Here is a 22,555-nt window from a genome sequence, read left to right on the forward strand (position 1 = left end):
AGAACACAAACCCTTTTTTGCTCATCTGATGAGAGCCAAAAGCATTGCAGACTACCAAACAAACCCCAAGAGAAGATAGATGGTGTAAGTAAGGACATCTCTTGCACTATATCACCATGTTTCGATGCAAAATATTCTGACTCAGAGTTTTGAAACGCAGTAAAACCTAATGATCCACTGCCAACAAATCTTAAATCTTAAAGCAGGAAACAATGTAAATCCCACGATAAAACATGCCGGGACCTCCCGTGTCCATGGTACAAAGAAATTTCACTCAAGGACATTTCACTGGTGTACGTGCTAGTAAGTCACAAGAGTAGACGACATTCACCGCCTGGCGCGTCTCTGCTGCAGCCAGTCTTCCAGGAAGTCCTTGATCTCCTCAAACTCCCGGGCGTCCTGCGACGCCAGGTCGAACACCTGGCGCCCCAGGTCCTCCATCTCGTCGAGCCTCTCATGCCTGATGTCGCCGCGCCGCAGCAGCCGTCTCAGCTTGCAGCACTTGGGTATCGACGGCTCCCGCTCGTGCCGCAGCACGCAGAGGATGTGCCGGCACGGCAGGCCCTCGCGCTCCATCTTCCGGCAGCTGCACTTGAAGGCCACGCTCGCCTTCTTCTGCATATTGTCGTCCTCGCCGCCGACGCGGTCGTGGCACCGTAGCACGGTGAAGTGCTGGCCACGGTAACCCACCGTGTAGACCTTGTCGCCGGAGCCGTTCGAGCTGCTGCTCAGGGTGTCGACGATCTCGAAGTCGCCCATCGCCTCGATCTCCTGGCGCAGGATGGCGAAGTTGGCCGGCGTGAAGGACCGCGCGGCGTCCTCCTCCAAGTAGTGGTCGGTGGTCAGCTTCTCCCGGGACTTGTCGGCCAGGCTGTCGTGCTTGTACCCATCAACGAGCATGTACTTGGTCCAGGAGTCCGCGTGCCGGAGCAGGGCGAGCAGCGACATGCCCTCGGCGAGGCCCGTGTGCAGGTCCGTGGCGAGGCACTCCGTCCTCTGGTCGCGCGCCATGCCGAGGAAGAACTTGTCGCGGACGAACGCGGCGGCCCAGAGCTCCCTCTTCACGTACATCCTGCAGAGCCACTCCTGGTTCGCCACCGTCCGGTGACTGGCCAGGAAAGCGTGCCACCGTTGCTCGAACTCAACCGGCGAGCACGCGTCGTCGGACATCAGGGACCGGAACCCCTCCTGCGCCGACCAGCCTCCCAGGTGCTCCCTGATGCCCTGCTCCACCTGCCACGAGCACATCCGGTGGTTGGACAGCGGGAGCACGGTCTCGACGGCGTGGACCACCGCGTCGCTGCCGTCGGTGATCACGGACTTGGGCCGTTCCTGGCAGGTGGAGCGCATGAAGGCGCGCATTAGCCAGGCGAAGGAGTCGGGGGACTGGTCCGTCACGACGCCGCAGCCGAGGACCACAGGGCGGCGGTGGTGGTTGAGGCCGACGAAGGGGACGAATGGCACGTTGTACTTGTTCGTGCGGAACGTGATGTCGACGACGACGACGTCGTGGATGTAGGAATTGTAGGGAGAGCAGGGCAGATCACGCAACTATGGAACTAGGGCTAGAGTTTAGGACTGTGGCAAGCGATCAGATTGGATACTACGGATGGTGGCGGGGACTGGGGGCAACTTGGGTAAGACTCTAGGTAGAATACGTGAGACATTTTTTTTTTTGAAAAAAAATGACAAAATGTGTTTATAAATTCTCAAAAAAGAAAATCGACAACACAAGTCCATGTTATATATATACGACTCCCAAAAATTGCAACTCAAAAGTTCAATCTACAATTAGAGAACCAAAAAGATAAATTTGGCTAGCTACGAATAGTGTGAAATACTTGAAAAAATAGTGTGAATATATTCACTCAAAGCTGACGCTTTTCATAGTCGAGATTTTTTGTTTTGTTACTCCAGATATATATTCAATCTTGAGCCGCATTTTCTTGGAGTTGTAGATATAACCTGTAGGTAGGAGTTGTATAAAAGATTTCAAAAGGAGGAAGCTAGGGCCTCTTTGATTTAAAGGATTTTCATAAGAATTTTGCAGGATTAGAGTCCTTAGAATCCTATGTTGGTTGTTTGATTAGTAAAACTGAATCCAATGGGATTTATTTTGTCTAAGGATTCTTGTCTACTACAGTTCATGAGAAAATTTTCATCTACTCAAAAGCTTCCAGGATCTTCTGGATTGATTAACTTCTGAGAGATTGCATCGTTCTGTAACCGTGGTAGATCTTCTGGATTGATTACCTTCTGAGAGATAGCATTGAGGAATGCACATAGCTTCACAATGGCTACTCGAACATTTTCCGGTAGAAGCCCCCTCAAAGCAGTCGAAAGCAATTGTGTCATAATTACGTGGCAGTCGTGAGACTTCATGTTTTGGAACTTTTTGTCCGCCATGTTTATTATTCTCTTTATATTCGATGAGAAGCCAGACAGGACCTTCATACTGCTCAGGCATTCAAAAAAGATGACCTTCTCTTCTTTGGTAAGAGCGTAGCTGGCACGACCTTGAAACCATTCCGGATGTCGGTCATCAGGGTCTTTCAAACGTTGCTGGTCCTGCCGTGCTTCCTTTGTATCATTTGTCTTCCCATACACGCCCAAAAAGCTTAGCAGGTTCAAGCAAATATTCTTCGTAACATGCATCACGTCGATTGCAGAGCGGACATCTACGACTTTCCAATATTCTAGCTCCCAAAATATAGATTTCTTTTTCCACATGGGTGCGTGCCTGTCAACTCCCTGCGGAACTGATTGTCCGCTAGGACCCTTTCCAAAGATGACTTTCAAATCCTTGACCATATCAAATACCTCAGCACCAGTACGTTCCGCAGGCTTCGGCCGGTGATCTGCCTTGCCGTTGTAATGCTTGCCTTTCTTTCTTACGTTATGATTTCGGGGAAAAAATCGACGATGCCCCAGGTACACGTTCTTCTTACAATTTGGCAAATATACACTTTCAGTCTCATGTAAGCAGTGTGTGCATGCATTGTATCCCTTATTTGTCTGTCCCGAAAGGTTACTAAGAGCAGGCCAATCGTTGATGGTTACGAAAAGCAACGCTCGTAGGTCAAATTCCTCTTCTTTGTGCTCATCCCACACACGTACACCAGGTCTGCCCCACAACTGTAAAAGTTCATCAACTAATGGCCTTAGGTACACATCGATGTCGTTGCCGGGTTGCTTCGGACCTTGGATGAGCACTAGCATCATAATGAACTTCCGCTTCATGCACAACCAAGGAGGAAGGTTGTAGATGCATAGAGTCACGGGCCAGGTGCTATGGCTGGAGCTCTGCTCGCCAAAAGGATTCATGCCATCTGTACTTAGACCAAATCTTATGTTCCTTGTGTCAGCTGCAAAGTCTTTGAACTCTCTGTCGATCTTTCTCCATTGTGTTCCATCAGCAGGGTGTCTGAACTCCCCGTCCGACTTACGGTCCTCTTTGTGCCATCGCAACAACTTGGCATGCTCTTTGTTCCTGAACAGACGTTTCAACCGTGATATTATAGGAGCATACCACATCACCTTGGCGGAAACCCTCTTCCTGGGTTTCTCGCCCTCAACATCGTCACCAGGGTCATCGCCTCTGATATTATAACGCAATGCAGTGCATACCGGGCATTCATTCAAATTCTCGTATTCACCGCGGTAGAGGATGCAATCGTTAATGCATGCATGTATCTTCAGAACCTCTAAACCTAGAGGGCAGATAATCTTTTTTGCTTCGTACGTACTGGCGGGTAACTCGTTATTCTTTGGAAACATATTCTTCAACATTTTCAGCAAGTTTTCAAATCCTGAGTCAGCTACACCTTCACGTGCCTTCCATTTCAGCAAATGTAGTGTGCAGCCCAGCTTTTTCAGACCATTATCGCATCCTGAGTACAACGACTTTTTGTGATCCTCTAACATGCGATCCAAATTCTCCCTCTCCTTTTCAGTTTCGCAGTGTCTCCGTGCATCAACAATGGTCCGACCAAGATCATCAGCGGGCTCATCACGTGCCTCTTCTTCACCTTCCCCTTCACCTTCCCCACCTTCAGCATCCTCCATGAAAGTATCACCGAAATGATCAGGATAGTTGTCATCGATGATATCATCCCCTTCTTCATCTTCTTCCATATAACCCCTCTTTCTCCATGCTTGGTCCAATAATTATAGCTTGGCATGAAACCGTGCCGAAGCAGGTGCAGGTGAACTTCTCTTGAGTTAGAGTAACCCTTCTGATTCTTACATCCAACACATGGACAGATAACAAAACCCCCTGCTTGTTCGTATTAGCCACTACGAGGAAATCTTTCAAACCCGTAGTGAACTCGCCAGAGAGTCGGTTACCGTACATCCATTACCGATTCATCTGCATTATTATTATATAAAGTATATAATTAACCATCATGCATTTGTTAAACTAACTAGCTAGAAATAATATAAATTAAATAATGAACTACACACATGCATATTTTATCAATGACACATGAAAGGTTCAAGTTGCTAACCGCGATCGAGGAGGAAAAATAAATGAGAAAGCTCAAGTGTGACTCGGACACTTCATATCATGTTTCTTTCATTCTCTCGGGCATTTCATCGAACACCTTGTGTGCATAAGAGGAACCAAAAGCAAACCCACCACCCACTTGTGAAGATTGTGAAGAGAAGTAGCACCAAATAGCTAAGTGAGTGTGCTGAATGGTATATATAGGGGTGGGCCTTTAGTCCCGATTGGCCTGGCCAACCGCGACTAAAAGCCTTCGGGCACCTTTAGTCGCGGTTGGCCAGGCCAACCGCGACTAAATCTCCTCCCGTCCACCAGCTGTCGAGCGAGCCCACTGGGCCCAGACCTTTGGTCGCGGGTCGCCTCCCGAACCGCGACTAAAGACCCCTTTAGTCGCGGTTCGAATATTTTGGGGACTAATAGGGGTGGATGGAAGCCTCTTTTTCTACTAGTGGGAGCTCCTTTTTCTAGCAAAATTTCATGATCATATTGGTAATGACGAGGAGGATCTTTCGGTTCATCAAAGACATCCAAGAATTCCGCGAGCAACTAACTCACACCAACAGGCAGAGTGTCAGTGTCATGCTGACGAGGGAAAGAATCCAACACTGCCAAAGCCACAATGTCATTCTGTTTTATCCTTTTTCAATAAAGGAGCATAGCCCTAGCCTCTGCATCCAAAGGATTCACACAACTTTTTTGCTTTATTAAATTATTCACAATGCCTTACAAGGGGAATACAAAGATTAACTTAAAGCCTCCTTCCTAGCGACAAACTCGCTATACCTACGATGAAGTGGGTGACCATGAACAAGGCCATACTCCCTGACGATACACCAACGCACATCATCCAAAAAGCAAAACCCTGAGGGTGTGCCATTGCACACATCTAAGAGTTCGCAACCGCCATCTATCTCGAACCCATCTCCAAGCGAGATCAACGCATTGACTGTGTCAGGCCTGCCGTCGATGTCACCGTAACACCAGACAGCTCCACCATCCTGCACGCGTCCAGCAGCCCTCGCCCGTCTTCAATACCCCGCAGCTCCATGCCGCTGAGAATCATCGAGGACAACGTGGTAGATAAACACCACCCCACCAAAAAACACATCCATCCAGCCGCTGCTCCAAAAACGATGCCCCAAGAGGTAGCACGACGCAGGGAGCGCCGTCATCGTCCGATCCTGGCTGGATCTAGGGATTCCCCCGGAGCAGCACGAGTGTGTACCCGTGGACTGCGACGACGATGCCTTCAAGAAGGAAGCGACGCTTAACACCGCCATCGCCCGCCAATCGTGGCACGGTTTTCACCGACAGCCACGAATCCCCAACTCGGCGAGAGCAAACGGAGAGGCCAGCAAAGAGATGCCTTCGCAAGGGAACGACGCCAATAGCCGCCGCCATCATCCGCCAAGAACAAAGTCAAGGCTCGGTGTTCACCGGTGGCCCCTTCGTCGCTAGCTCCTCGTCGACTAGACCTTCATCACCGGGGTAGAGGGATCTCGTGATCCGCCACCCTAGCAACCAGCCGACCTCCTCCGGCGAAGAATAAGGCTGCCTCCACCGTCGAACCCAAGGCTGCTGCCCCGGGCGACCTCGTACCGCGGGAGAAGCCCAAGGTCATCACCCCGCATCGGCGAGAAGCGGAGGGGATGGCGCAAGCCGTCCCACCACCAGCCACCACCGGCGTGCCGCTGACGGGAGGCAGGGGAGGCTGCAGCACAGATCATCTGCCACCGTCGCCCCTCCATCCTCCGACCGCTGCCGCCCAGCCATCACACGGGAGGCGAGAGGTCCGCCGCCGCAGCGTCGAGGGAAGCACCCGGCCGCCGTCCCCGCCGCGTCACGAGAGGGAAGGCCACCGCCGCCACGCCCCGTGGTCTTTGCCCGGCAGCGGCGGCGGAAGGAGTCTAGTGTTTGGGGGTGCGGGAGCACCTGGCATGGGGAAAACAAATGTACTTTTCTGAGAATGTCATTCTGTTTTATCTGAGAATGTCATCTGTTGCTTGTAAGTGAAACAATTCTTTGATCTCCAGTTGCTAAATCGGTAGTGTGTTTTCTGATGTTACCCCTTGCCCAACATCCCATCGTAGGCTCCCAGGTCCAATAGACGGAGATCAGTCTGAAAGGTGTAAGGTGTTTCCCTGACATTGCCAGTTGAGGCACATATTTGATCACAGGTAATTAACTGTCCATTGGCCAATTTAACCAATACTGCTGGAATTTGCAGTGTAACTATTGGTGTTCGCAGCAAAAAAAAATCTAACTAGCGTACTACGATTGTTCAGATTTATCTAAAAGTAATGTTGTAATGAAGATGGTTTCGGTAACGTACCCTCATAGACTAAAATCGGTTAACGTTCCGCTAGAACGTGGATGATGTAGTCATACTCGTGCCGACCTCAGGGTCGAGTCTGGTCCTCCTTGTACGACGTACAATGCCGCACATGCAGCACCTCATAGTTGTGGACAAGTACGATGTTCAACAACGCTCTCGTCTCCGATCCAGCAGAGGTGTGGAATTAGATCTACTGGATCCAGATCATAGCAGTGCTCCCGCGTACTAGGTGGAGTTGTCTCCCTCTCGACGCAGCTCTTCAAAGAACCGCACGAAAGAGAAACCTAGAGAGATCTCTATTTTGTTTTGTGTATTTTTCTCCTTCCACGTGTCCACTATATACATGTGAAATGGGAGGGGAGGGTCTTGTCTCTTGGCAAGGTGGGACAAAAGGGAGGGGTTGGTACGACCGGCCACCTTGGCTGGCACGCCCCCACCTTGGCCCGACCATCCCCCCTTAATGGGCTCCCCTTTCAGGAGAGGCCCATTTAGGGTGTGGAGCCTTATTGAATTAATTAAATTATATTTAATATATTAATTTACTTAATTAATACTCCCTCTGTTCCATTCTATAGTGCCTATAGTTTTTTGACACGAAAATTAGCGCAATAGTATTTTTTACACAAGACCCCCTAGCTAAACGATTTGAGATTAACGTAAAATTTGGGAAATCCATATCTTTCTAACTTACCATAACAAATCCCACAAATCTCTCTTATTGATTCTCCATATATGTGCAGCCAAGTTCAATTAAGGAAAGTAAAACATTGCTGCCTAATTTTAAGGAATTTTTGGGCCATGCATTAGGAATCTCAGTTAATTGTTTTCAATTTTGTATGGATTTTTTCTCACGCATATTGTGTGGGAGCTGAACGGAGAGGGGGTAATTGAAAAAAAGCCAAGCTACAACCTTATATTCTGAAACAAATGCTAAAAATCTATAGACACTATAGAAAGGAACAGAGAGAGTATATATTATTTAAGTTTCGATGGTCTGAGACACCTCCCAAACCACTCCGAACATCCTCCGGAATACTACCGAAACACTTTTCGGCTATCTCTTCTCTGTTTCCAATGACTCTAAAACTATCTTAAGTTTCGTTGAACCCTTAAGCGTGTTACCATACAGTTCAAGAATAACATAGACATGATCGAGACGGCTCTCCGATCAATGATCACCACGGGGTTCTTGAGAACCATAATTGTCCATGTGTATTATACGAAGATGTGATCGTCGTTTTAACCATTACACTGAGTCATATTCCCTTTGTTAGATCGACACCGGAAAGTGAGTTCCCTAATGGCGTGTAACTCACATGTTCGTTGGGAACCCCAAGATGAAGGTATGATGCGCACAGCAGCAAGTTTTCCCTCAGAAAGAAACCAAGGTTTATCGAACCAGGAGGAGCCAAGAAGCACGTTGAAGGTTGATGGCGGCGGGATGTAGTGCGGCGCAACACCAGGGATTCCGACGCCAACGTAGAACCTGCACAACACAACCAAATTACTTTGCCCCAACGAAACAGTGAGGTTATCAATCTCACCGGCTTGCTGTAACAAAGGATTAACCGTATTGTGTGGAAGATGATTGTTTGCAGAAAACAGTAGAACAGTATTGCAGTAGATTGTATTTCAGTATAGAGAATTGGACCGGGGTCCACAGTTCACTAGAGGTGTCTCTCCCATAAGATAAACAGCATGTTGGGTGAACAAATTACAGTTGGGCAATTGACAAATAAAGAGGGCATGACCATGCACATACATATTATGATGAGTATAGTGAGATTTAATTGGGCATTACGACAAAGTACATAGACCGCCATCCAGCATGCATCTATGCCTAAAAAGTCCACCTTCAGGTTATCATCCGAACCCCCTCCAGTATTAAGTTGCTAACAACAGACAATTGCATTAAGTATTGCGCGTAATGTAATCAGTAACTACATCCTTGAACATAGCACCAATGTTTTATCCCTAGTGGCAACAGCACATCCACAACCTTAGAACTTTCTCGTCCTTGTCCCGAGATATCAATGGAGGCATGAACCCACTATCGAGCATAAATACTCCCTCTTGGAGTTACAAGCATCTACTTGGCCAGAGCATCTACTAGTAACGGAGAGCATGCAAGATCATAAACAACACATAGACATAACTTTGATAATCAACATAACAAGTATTCTCTATTCATCGGATCCCAACAAACGCAACATATAGAATTACAGATAGATGATCTTGATCATGTTAGGCAGCTCACAAGATCCGACAATGAAGCACAATGGGGAGAAGACAACCATCTAGCTACTGCTATGGACCCATAGTCCAGGGGTAGACAACTCACACATCACTCCGGAGGCGACCATGGCGGCGTAGAGTCCTCCGGGAGATGAATCCCCTCTCCGGCAGGGTGCCGGAGGCGATCTCCTGAATCCCCCGAGATGGGATCGGCGGCGGCGGCGTCTCGCAAGGTTTTCCGTATCGTGGCTCTCGGTGCGGGGGTTTCGCGACGGAGGCTTTAAGTAGGCGGAAGGGCAGGTCAAGAGGCGGCACGAGGGGCCCACACCACAGGCCGCGCGGCCAAGGGGGGGCCGCGCCGCCTAGGGTGTGGCCACCTCGTGGCCCCACTTCGTCTCCTCTTCGGTCTTCTGGAAGCTTCGTGGCAAAATAGGACCCTGGGCGTTGATTTCGTCCAATTCCGAGAATATTTCGTTACTAGGATTTCTGAAACCAAAAACAGCAGAAAACAAAGAATCGGCACTTCAAAGCATCTTGATAATAGGTTAGTTCCAGAAAATGCACGAATATGACATAAAGTGTGCATAAAACATGTAGATAACATCAATAATGTGGCATGGAATATAAGAAATTATCGATACGTCGGAGACGTATCAGCATCCCCAAGCTTAGTTCTGCTCGTCCCGAGCAGGTAAAACGATAACACAGATAATTTCTGGAGTGACATGCCATCATAACCTTGATCATACTATTTGTAAAGCATATGTAGTGAATGCAGCGATCAAAACAATGTATATGACATGAGTAAACAAGTGAATCATATAGCAAAGACTTTTCATGAATAGCACTTCAAGACAAGCATCAATAAGTCTTGCATAAGAGTTAACTCATAAAGCAATAATTCAAAGTAAAGGTATTGAAGCAACACAAAGGAAGATTAAGTTTCAGCGGTTGCTTTCAACTTGTAACATATATATCTCATGGATATTGTCAACATAGAGTAATATAATAAGTGCAATAAGCAAGTATGTAGGAATCAATGCACAGTTCACACAAGTGTTTGCTTCTTGAGGTGGAGAGAAATAGGTGAACTGACTCAACATTGAAAGTAAAAGAATGATCCTCCATAGAGGAAAAGCATCGATTGCTATATTTGTGCTAGAGCTTTGATTTTAAAAACATGAAACAATTTTGTCAACAGTAGCAATAAAGCATATGTATCATGTAAATTATATCTTACAAGTTGCAAGCCTCATGCATAGTATACTAATAGTGCCCGCACCTTGTCCTAATTAGCTTGGACTACCGGATCATCACAATGCACATGTTTTAACCAAGTGTGACAAAGGGGTACCTCTATGCCGCCTGTACAAAGGTCTAAGGAGAAAGCTCGCGTTGGATTTCTCGCTATTGATTATTCTCAACTTAGACATCCATACCGGGACAACATAGACAACAGATAATGGACTCCTCTTTTATGCATAAGCATGTAACAACAATTAGTAATTTTCTCATATGAGATTGAGGATATATGTCCAAAACTGAAACTTTCACCATGGATCATGGCTTTAGTTAGCGGCCCAATGTTCTTTTCTAACAATATGCATGCTTAACCATAAGGTGGTAGATCGCTCTTACTTCAGACAAGACGAACATGCATAGCAACTCACATGAAATTCAACAAAGAATAGTTGATGGCGTCCCCAGTGAACATGGTTATCGCACAACAAGCAACTTAATAAGAGATAAAGTGCATAAGTACATATTCAATACCACAATAGTTTTTAAGCTATTTGTCCCATGAGCTATATATTGCAAAGGTGAATGATGGAATTTTAAAGGTAGCACTCAAGCAATTTACTTTGGAATGGCAGAAAATACAATGTAGTAGGTAGGTATGGTGGACACAAATGGCATAGTGGTTGGCTCAAGTATTTTGGATGCATGAGAAGTATTCCCTCTCGATACAAGGTTTAGGCTAGCAAGGCTATTTGAAACAAACACAAGGATGAACCGGTGCAGCAAAACTCACATAAAAGACATATTGAAAACATTATAAGACTCTACACCGTCTTCCTTGTTGTTCAAACTCAATACTAGAAATTATCTAGACCTTAGAGAAACCAAATATGCAAACCAAATTTTAGCATGCTCTATGTTTTTCTTCATTAATGGGTGCAAAGCATATGATGCAAGAGCTTAAACATGAGCACAACAATTGCCAAGTATCACATTACCCAAGACATTATAGCAATTTACTACATGTATCATTTTCCAAATCCAACCATATAACAATTTAACGAAGAAGAAACTTCGCCATGAATACTATGAGTAGAGCCTAAGGACATACTTGTCCATATGCTACAGCGGAGCGTGTCTCTCTCCCATAAAGTGAATGCTAGGATCCATTTTATTCAAACAAAACAAAAAACAAAAACAAACCGACGCTCCAAGCAAAGCACATAAGATGTGATGGAATAAAAATATAGTTTCAGGGGAGGAACCTGATAATGTTGTCGATGAAGAAGGGGATGCCTTGGGCATCCCCAAGCTTAGACGCTTGAGTCTTCTTAGAATATGCAGGGGTGAACCACCGGGGCATCCCCAAGCTTAGAGCTTTCACTCTCCTTGATCATGTTGCATCATACTCCTCTCTTGATCCTTGAAAACTTCCTCCACACCAAACTTAGAACAACTCATTAGAGGGTTAGTGACATAGGCATCCCAAATGGGCCTGCCGAAGATAGTACCCGGGGTTTACTGAAGGCCCAATACCCGAAGAATAAGAAGATTCGGGAGCCCAAAATATATTAAGGAAAGTTAGAGTTGTAATAGGAAGTGTTATTTGTAAACTGGCGGGATGAGTTAGAAACCGTCCCGGACTCTGTAACTTGTACAAAACGAAGCCCTCGGCTCCGCCTCCTATATAAAGGGGGAGTCGAGGGACGAAGAGATCATTGAATCATTGTTACAAACCCTAGTTCTCATAATCGTCGAGTACTTTTTGGCTGAAACCTTCGAGATCTACTTGCCCTCTACTTCCAACTAAACCCTAGCCTACAATCCATAGGCATTGACAAGTTGATACCTTGTCAATTGGCGCCGTCTGTGGGAACTAGAGGCGTAAGGATCTGATCTCGATGGCACGTTCAAGATCTTCGACATCGTCAACCGCAAGCAACGCAATGGATCGAGGTAAACAGATCGCTGCTGGTCCTGTCAATTTTAAAGATTATTGCGAAGAAGTGGGTATCAAATTACACTTTGCGTCAGTTGCGCACCCGCAGACCAACGGCCAAGTCGAGAAAGCTAATGGAATCATCTGCAACGGCATTAAGAAACGCTTATTAGCGCCACTAGAGAAAGCTCGACACACATGGCCAGAGGAGCTGCCTAGTGTATTATGGAGCATACGAACAACACCAAACACAGCAACACAGGAAACTCCGTTCTTCTTGGTTCATGGAGCAGAAGCAGTATTACCAATTGAGATAGAGCATGACTCTCCACGAGTCGTAGAATATGATGAAGAGGTGTCGAGAAAAGCGCTAGAAGATGACGTCGATGCACTTGATGAAGCTAGAGATGAAGTACTATCTCGGGTAACCAAATACCAACAGGACTTGAAGAATTACCACAGTCGACGTTTGCGGCCAAGATCCTTTCAGGTGGGAGACCTAGTTCTCCGGCTCACGCAAAAAAGTCATGAAAAACTTGAGTCACCATGGCTAGGCCCCTACATTGTCACGGAAGTAATTGGAGGAGGAGCATACAGGATAAAGGACAAGAAGACAGGGGTGGAGGAGCAAAACCCCTGGAACGTGGTGCAACTCAGGCGGTTCTACGCCTAGAATCGAAATATAGTCCTTGTAAAACTTCAATGTACTGAAACGCCCGCGAGTTTTCAGACGCACTCTTTTCCTTTTTCGGGGCACCGAGTGGGGCCGAGAAAGGTTTTTAATGAGGCGGGCTCGCGGTGCTGCAATATAATAAAGATAGTGTCAATATAACTTTTCTTTATCGACATGCTCAAAGTCTCTGACCCGACGAATTTCAATATATTTCCTCGAAAAAGAAAAGCCTTGCCTTGGTATTAAAATACCTCGTGAGTCAATAAAAATACGAAACAGTACTCAATAAAGAAGCTCGGGGGCTGATATTCGCCATAAATACATATTAAATAAATGCCTTGGTTCAAAACCTCACAATATACAAATACAGTAAATAGCCACCGAAAGACTCGGGGGCTAGACAAATATAGAAATATGATGATTGTTTCACAATATAATCACAATCATGGGTTACAAAGAAGATTTATCTACCAAAGGAAATTAATTAGTCATGGTTCAACATGTCATCAAGGGTAATTCTGTTTTCTTCAGGAGCAGCGCCAAGAAAATCAGCATAATGACCATCGGCAAAAAAGTCGGCATCCATCCGAAGAAGGTCTTCAATCATTTCTTCGGCTACAGGCGAAACCTTCGTGTTAATTCGGTCGACACCAACTCTTCGGCGCTTTACCTTCTGATGAACTTTCGCAACAACTTGGGTCAGGTCAAGATTTGAGTGGCAGATCTGAAGCATGATAAGAGCAAATCTGGCGCCAGCTACCAGTTGAGCTTTGACAAAATCATGGATCCTGTGGGCATCCTTGAATTTCTCCATTAACTCGGGAAGAGTTTTTGGTTGAACGTTCCGAGGAAACATGGAGTTATAAACCATAGACAGGGTCTTGGTACAGAAGTCAAGGAAGTCGCGAGTTTGAGAGGCGCGATCCTGAAATCTGACAATCTGGCGGGTCCTCTCTGGGGTAGCCCAAAACAGAGAACCATGATCAAGGGAAAGGTTAACAAGGAGGTTCGTCCTAGTATTTACCCTCTCTTCTTCAAAGAACAAAGCATCAGTAAAGGAACCTATTAAAACAACGGAGCAGAAAACTTTAAGAGACGTAGCATGAAGACGGAAGATATTGAGGATGAAACAAGCATACCCGACATATCCGCACTGGCTTCATTCATTAACTCGAGCATGAAATTTTCTCGAGTAGTCGCCTTTTCAGCCTCGGAAGCAGCGATTTCCTTAGCAGCCACGGCCTCGTGAGCTTGCTGAAGTGCAATTTTTTCGGCTTCAGAAGACTTACGAGATTTTTCCATCATCACAAGTGTTTGCTTCTTCGCATACTGAAGTTGCTGCCGAAGTTCATCCAATTCTCGCGACAAGGAATCTTCGACAGGTGCATCATCAGCAAGAGGTCTCCTTGAGTGAGAAGAAGAAGGCGAAACAGTGGAAGGAGCGGAAGATGGAGTATAGTTATCAAATACCAACTGAAATTTAACAAAACAAGACAACATCAAACAACAAGCAAAGATAGAGTTTTCATTAATCTTTCGGAATAATTACAAAGGCCTTACAGTGGAGCTAATGAAGTACGTGTCGCCAAATAACTACTTTGGCGACAAGAGCAAAAGAAACAGAGAAAGAAAAACAAAGAGGCATGCAACTAGACCTCCGGCCTTGATGAGCTAGGAGTCGAAGCTGGTTTGATCCCGAGATATGCCAAGATTTTCTTCGTGTTGGGCTTGGCTGCCTTAATCAGCGACCTCCATTTCGATTGCTCTATTTGATCGGTGTCGCCAACCTTCGTCCAATCAACAGTCTGTTGGCTGTCAGCAACAAGGGCAACAGTGCTTTCGACAGCAATCTTCATGTTTTCTTGACGCATCTTCAGTCCAAGGTCTTCTGATGAATTGAAGCTCTTGGCAAGGGTAAGGAAAGTCGGGGGCTCCTCTTTCTTCGGGAAGAAGTAGGGAAACAGTGCCGACAATCCTGCATTAGCATTTGCCACGCCTTCACGAATTTCGGACCCATGAAGCTCCAGATAAGAAAGTGCATCAAGGAGAGGGTCATTGACGGGATTCTCCAGATCAAAATCTTGGTTTGTTTGGTCTGTCACAGGAAACAAAACATTGGTCAACAACAAGAAACAGCGGTTCTCTTAAAAATAGAAGGGATCAATGGTATTACTGTGAGTGCGTCGACTTTGTGATTTCAGGCGCTTGAGGATCCCTTGTTCACGAGCAGCTTGTGCAGCTATATGCTCGGTTAAAGCAGATTCAGCATCCTCAAGTTTTTTCTGCAGTTCCTCGACACTAGCAGCTTTTGCTTTGGCTTCATCAGCCTCAGTTTTAGCTTCGCTAGCAACAAGTTCGGCTTTCTTGCGAGCCGCCTCACTTTGCTCCAGTTTTTGAGCAAGTGCGTCGGCACGTTTGTTGGCCTCTGCAAGTTTCTCTATCGAGATATAAAAAAAAAGGGGGGAAGAAAGATCAAAAATCACGACAAACAACAGGAGCAAAAAGACAGAAAAAATGGCAAGTATAAAAGTTGTTACCTTCAGTTCTGCTAGCATACTCACGGTACCCAATGAATTGGGATCCGATGCGGATAAGATCTTTGATCATGGGCTGTCAAAGAAGAACACAGCAAGAGAAACATCGGCATGAAAAAAGAGTGAAGGCGTGAAAAAGCAAAATAGAGGAAATATAGATATCGACAAACTTACATCATCCAAGAGCAGGGTCGAAGAGCTGCCCAATTGAGGGGCAGGTTCAAGAATTGTTTCAATCCTTGTCCTTTTTGGTGAAGGAGCAAGGGGGCTTGCTGGCGGAGTTGTGGTGACGACGTTTTGTTGAGGAGGCGAGGTTTCTTCTCCTTCAACTAGCGTGTCTGAGGCAAGTACAGTATGTGACGTGCTTGTCCGAGGAGCCACGTCAACAGTTGGTACTTCTTCCTCGTCATCACTATTGATCAAAAATCGGCAGCATAAAAAGCAAGACAAGATAAACATTTCGAGTACAGAAATAGGGAGAAATAAAGATGACTTACGAGCTGACGAGGGATTCAATATAAGGATCATAAGCTGCCTTCGGATGAGAAGGAACAACTTTTTCAGCCTTAGAAGTGCCAGAATCCTCGGCATCATTCCTTTTCCTTTTGTTCCTTGGGGAAACAGCAGGAGGAAGGGATTACGTCGACTCGCTGGCTTCAGACTCAACTTCTTTTTCATGGGAAGCCGCAGATTTGTGAGAACCTGCGACTTCACTTTCAGGAATAGAAGAACCTTGGTTGTCTTCGGCAACGATAGCCTGTTCTTCGACTTCTCCATCCTCAGGAAGAGGAGGAAGGGAAGCCATAGTAGGATGGTTCTGCAAGAAAATAGCGACAAAAGAAAAATTAGAGAGATATCAATACAATGAGATGCAGGGAAAGTTCGGAACAAGACAGAAACTCGAGAAGACAAAATACCTCGGGAAGAGGATTCGCGGAGCTGTATGGTTCCACGCGACAAGAGGAGGGAATAGGATCCTTCTTGTTCAAACGGGAAATTCTTCGAATCAGCTTCTCCAAGTCCTTTGCAGAAAGATCACTGGAGAGTCTATTGGCGTCGTTTTCACCAGAATACGTCCAAAGGGGATTTTTGCGAGCCTGAAGAGGCTGCACTCTAATCCTAAGGAAGTAGGCAGTGATTTGAACACCAGACAGTTCTTTGCCTCGAGTATTTTGAAGCTGATGAATACGAGACATAAGAGCTTCTATCGCCTTTTTCTCTTCTTCGGAAGCTTCAGCATCCCAGGAGCGGCGGCGCTGAATTTTGGCACTTCCGTCGAAAGGGACTATGTTGTGTTCCACAGAATTGGCACTTTCTTCGTGAATGTAGAGCCACCTTTTGCGCCATCCTTGGACAGAATCAGGAAATTTGACGTCGAAGTAATCAACGTCAGTTCGGACACAGATAACAACGCCGCCTATGTTATAGGTGGCGTTGTGGGAGCCATTGCGGCGGAGGCAGAAAATGAGTTTCCACAGAGCCCAGTTAGGAGGGATTCCAAGGAAGCATTCGCACAGCGTAATAAAAATGGAAATGTGGAGGATGGAATTGGGAGTCAACTGGTGCAGCTGAATCCCGTAAACAAAAAGAAGGCCGCGGAGGAAATCGTGAATTGGGGCAGAAAGGCCGCGGATGAGGTGATCAACGAAACTAACCCGGTACTCCATTGGAGGGTTTGGGTAGCTTTCTTCGCTGGGAAAGCGGATGGCGTCTTCTTTCTTCATCAGGCCTAGCCTCTTCAGCATGTTGACGTCTTGGTTGGAGATTTTAGATCTCTCCCAATCAAGATCTTCAGCGGCCATCTTGGACTCTGGAGTGCTGTGGCGAGTGAGTCGCGTGCGCGGTGGCATCAACGGCACTGGAAAAGCAAAGCTCGTGCGTGGGTGAGATCAACGAGAGTTGGGCGCAGTGGAAGTTTTTGCAAAGGGAAACAGATGTGCGGCGCAAGCGAAGGAGTGAACGGAGGTTGAAGAAAGGTTTATATAGGAATCGGATGAAGCAATGCACCGTTGGATGAAGAAATCGTGTGGTGAAAAAAGATCTTCTAGATAAAGGGTAAAAAGGTATTTTTACTAAGATAGAATAGAATAGGCGTTACCGTACGTGCGCCAGGAAAAGCGGAGGACGTGTGTCCCCCACTTGCACGACGTGTCAACGTGGTGGAAACAATGGACCCACAAGGCAGAAAAATCACGACTATTAACAGAGATGAAGTAAATTTGATTAAGGGAAGCATGCCGACAAGAAAAATAAAAGAAGATTGGCGACAGGAGAAGTTATTAAATACTTCGGGAGCCTTTGATCAAATACAAGTTTTTGCCCAAATGCTCGGGGGCTACTTCGACAAAAAGTAAAATTTTGAGTATGGCAGTATAGAAATTGCGGGAGCCTACAACCAAGCACAAGTCCTTGGCTATAGCCTCAGGGGCTACTCCCATCGGGAGCGCTGTTCGCGCACCCGAGAGATGAAAAGAAGATCATATTGGGAAATAATGGCAATATAGCGACAAGGTGGACTAAAATGTTGAGCCTACAACCAAGCACAAGTTCTTGGCTGTAGCCTCGGGGGCTACTCCCATCGGGAACGCTGTTCGCGTGCCCGATGAAATTAAAAAAGAAAAGATAGAAAAGCAAGAGAGTATATTTCGAGTTATAATTAACTCTACATATACTCCCATCGGGAGAGCAATATAAGTCATATTTGACTCGATAAAATGTGCCATTCCAACAGCCGGAAAAGCACTCGACAATATATTCTCAGAACGCCAAAGTTGCGATCAATTTCTGAATGCTGCAAATTTGCGAAGGTAAGACCCCAGATCCGTTCTGCTGGGCGTGGCATCGCCGAAGACTGCGCTCTGCTACTTTTATCCGTATCAACAGATACGAAGAAAAATCCTAACGGACGCGTTAGGTACTCGATAAATTTGACTGGGACTTGACGGAATGGTAAGACCTTAAGCGGCACCTGTCGAAGTTTACACCAGTATCCCGAGATCATGTCCAGGGACGTGATCTTGAAGTAGGTTTTTGCGGATTGCCACTAGAGCAGTTAACTAGTACCTGATCCGTCAGATGAACTAGCCCCAACTACTATTATCCCTGTACAATATAGAATTTTATGTGAAGAAATATAAAAAAGTTAAAGCTCTCGAATAAAAATAAGCAGTGGAGATTTTCCCTGACTCTACGATTCAAGCAAAATCTCGGGGGCTACTGACATAGGCATCCCAAATGGGCCTGCCGAAGATAGTACCCGGGGTTTACTGAAGGCCCAATACCCGAAGAATAAGAAGATTCGGGAGCCCAAAATATATTAAGGAAAGTTAGAGTTGTAATAGGAAGTGTTATTTGTAAACTGGCGGGATGAGTTAGAAACCGTCCCGGACTCTGTAACTTGTACAAAACGAAGCCCTCGGCTCCGCCTCCTATATAAAGGGGGAGTCGAGGGACGAAGAGATCATTGAATCATTGTTACAAACCCTAGTTCTCATAATCGTCGAGTACTTTTCGGCTGAAACCTTCGAGATCTACTTGCCCTCTACTTCCAACTAAAGCCTAGCCTACAATCCATAGGCATTGACAAGTTGATACCTTGTCAGTTAGCGACAATAAAAATTAACATGTTCAGAGGTGACACAATCATTCTTAACACTTCTGGACATTGCATAAAGCTACTGGACATTAATGGATCAAAGAAATTCATCCAACATAGCAAAAGAGGCAATGCGAAATAAAAGGCAGAATCTGTCAAAACAGAACAGTTCGTATTGACGAATTTTATCGAGGCACCAGACTTGCTCAAATGAAAATGCTCAAATTGAATGAAAGTTGCGTACATATATGAGGATCACGCACGTAAATTGGCATATTTTTCTGAGCTACCTACAGGGAGGCAGGTCGGAATTCGTGACAGCAAAGAAATCTGAAACTGCGCAGTAATCCAAATCTAGTATGAACTTTTCTATCAACGACTTTACTTGGCACAACAAAACACTAAACTAAGATAAGGAGAGGTTGCTACAGTAGTAAACAACTTCCAAGACACAAAATAAAAACAAAGTACTGTAGGTAAAAACATGGGTTGTCTCCCATAAGCGCTTTTCTTTAACGCCTTTCAGCTAGGCGCAGAAAGTGTGTATCAAGTATTATCGAAGGGTGGTACTTCTACAGCGGGATGTGGAGTTTTCTCAACCAGGCATAGGATATTAGATACATAAGTTTTAGCATCTCCCTTTTCATTAGTCTTAGGCATGCTACTCTCATCAAACAAATTTTCAGGAACAAGCCAAGCATAGTTATTTTCTAGTGCATCATTCATAGCTAGGAGTTTACATGGTATTGGTGCTTTGATCTCCCCACCATCATCAATATTATTAGTGTATCTTATTCTATCCATGTCCATCTTTTTAAGGAGACTAACAAAATTGGTATAAGAACCAAGCATATTAAATTTAGCAAAGACCTTTCTAGCCTCTCTTGCTATACCACCAAATTTTCTAAGAAGGGTTTCTAAAACAAAATCTTTCTTTTCCCCTTCTTCCATATCACCAAGTGTGAGAAACATGTGTTGGATTATAGGATTAAGATTAACAAATTTAGTTTCCAACATGTGAACTAAAGAAGCAGCAGCAATTTCATAAGTAGGCGCAAGGTCTACCAAGTGTCTATCTTCAAAATCTTCAATGGTACTAACATGATTGAAAAATTCTTCTATATTATTTCTCCCAACTATAGACCCACGTCCTACCGGTATGTCTTTTGTGGTAAAATTAAAAGGAAACATGATGAATCAAGTAAAATAAATGCAAGTAACTAATTTTTTTGTGTTTTTGATATAGCAAACAAGATAGCAAGTAAAGTAAAACTAGCAACTAATTTTTTTGTATTTTGATTTAGTGCAGCAAACAAAGTAGTAAATAAAACTAAGCAAGACAAAAACAAAGTAAAGAGATTGGGATGTGGAGACTCCCCTTGCAGCGTGTCTTGATCTCCCCGGCAACGGCGCCAGAAAAAGAGCTTGATGGCGTGTAACTCACACGTTCGTTGGGAACCCCAAGAGGAAGGTATGATGCGCACAGCAGCAAGTTTTCCCTCAGAAAGAAACCAAGGTTTATCGAACCAGGAGGAGCCAAGAAGCACGTTGAAGGTTGATGGCGGCGGGATGTAGTGCGGCGCAACACCAGGGATTCCGGCGCCAACGTGGAACCTGCACAACACAACCAAAGTACTTTACCCCAACGAAACAGTGAGATTGTCAATCTCACCGGCTTGCTGTAACAAAGGATTAACCGTATTGTGTGGAAGATGATTGTTTGCAGAAAACAGTAGAACAATATTGCAAAGAGATTGTATTTCAAGATAGAGAATTGGACCGGGGTCCACAGTTCACTAGAGGTGTCTCTCCCATAAGATAAACAGCATGTTGGGTGAACAAATTACAGTTGGGCAATTGACAAATAAAGAGGGCATGACCATGCACATACATATTATGATGAGTATAGTGAGATTTAATTGGGCATTACGACAAAGTACATAGACCGCCATCCAGCATGCATCTATGCCTAAAAAGTCCACCTTCAGGTTATCATCCGAACCCCCTCCAGTATTAAGTTGCTAACAACAGACAATTGCATTAAGTATTGCGCGTAATGTAATCAGTAACTACATCCTTGAACATAGCACCAATGTTTTATCCCTAGTGGCAATAGCACATCCACAACCTTAGAACTTTCTCACATCCTTTGTCCCGAGATATCAATGGAGGCATGAACCCACTATCGAGCATAAATACTCCCTCTTGGAGTTACAAGCATCTACTTGGCCAGAGCATCTACTAGTAACGGAGAGCATGCAAGATCATAAACAACACATAGACATAACTTTGATAATCAACATAACAAGTATTCTCTATTCATCGGATCCCAACAAACGCAACATATAGAATTACAGATAGATGATCTTGATCATGTTAGGCAGCTCACAAGATCCGACAATGAAGCACAATGGGGAGAAGACAACCATCTAGCTACTGCTATGGACCCATAGTCCAGGGGTAGACTACTCACACATCACAGAGTCCTCCGGGAGATGAATCCCCTCTCCGGCAGGGTGCCGGAGGCGATCTCCTGAATCCCCCGAGATGGGATCGACGGCGGCGGCGTCTCAGTAAGGTTTTCCGTATCGTGGCTCTCGGTACTGGGGGTTTCGCGACGGAGGCTTTAAGTAGGCGGAAGGGCAGGTCAAGAGGCGGCACGAGGGGCCCACACCACAGGGCCGCGCGGCCAAGGGGGGGCCGCGCCGCCCTAGGGTGTGGCCACCTCGTGGCCCCACTTCGTCTCCTCTTCGGTCTTCTGGAAGCTTCGTGGCAAAATAGGACCCTGGGCGTTGATTTCGTCCAATTCCGAGAATATTTCGTTACTAGGATTTCTGAAACCAAAAACAGCAGAAAACAAAGAATCGGCACTTCGGCATCTTGTTAATAGGTTAGTTCCAGAAAATGCACGAATATGACATAAAGTGTGCATAAAACATATAGATAACATCAATAATGTGGCATGGAACATAAGAAATTATCGATACGTCGGAGACGTATCATTCCCTTATATGAATCCTATTCCTCGAACCCTATTCTGAAACTCTTCATGATATTCTGCATCCAATCCGAGACTCCAAACAACATTCGGTCTCCAACTCATATTCTCGTATCTACCCTTAGCGTCAACGAACCTTAAGTGTGTCACCATACGGTTTGCGAATGATGCAGACATAATCGAGACACCTCTCCGATCAATAACCAATATCGGGATCTAGATATTCGTGATGGCTCCTACCTATTCAATGATGACCTCGTGGAATGAACTATACACATTGTGATCAATTCCCTTTTTCTCACGATACTTTACTTATCCGACATCCAATCGCCGGTACCATCTATACCTAGTTTGATCTCGTTAATGATAAGTAATCTTTACTCAATATGTGATATTAGATCCCTGAGACCTAGTCACGTTCTTGCGAGCTTATTGATTGTGATGTCAGCGAGATGGCCTAGAATATATCTCTCCGACATTTGGATGGAAAAAATCTCACT

The 22,555-nt window shown here is 45.4% G+C and overlaps 1 protein-coding gene across 1 annotated transcript; it reads right to left on the reverse strand.

The window, feature by feature from the left end:
- Positions 1-327: 327 nt before the first annotated feature.
- On the reverse strand, positions 328-5,555 carry LOC127328426 (protein FAR1-RELATED SEQUENCE 7-like). Its single transcript, XM_051355026.1, has 2 exons — positions 5,481-5,555; positions 328-1,551 (listed from the first exon to the last, which is right to left on the reverse strand). Exons 1-2 carry the CDS (start codon positions 5,553-5,555, stop codon positions 328-330), a joined length of 1,299 nt encoding a protein of 432 aa, XP_051210986.1.
- Positions 5,556-22,555: the final 17,000 nt, after the last annotated feature.

This window comes from Lolium perenne, chromosome 2 (assembly GCF_019359855.2).
Source record: "Lolium perenne isolate Kyuss_39 chromosome 2, Kyuss_2.0, whole genome shotgun sequence".
Classification (NCBI taxonomy): Eukaryota; Viridiplantae; Streptophyta; class Magnoliopsida; order Poales; family Poaceae; genus Lolium; species Lolium perenne.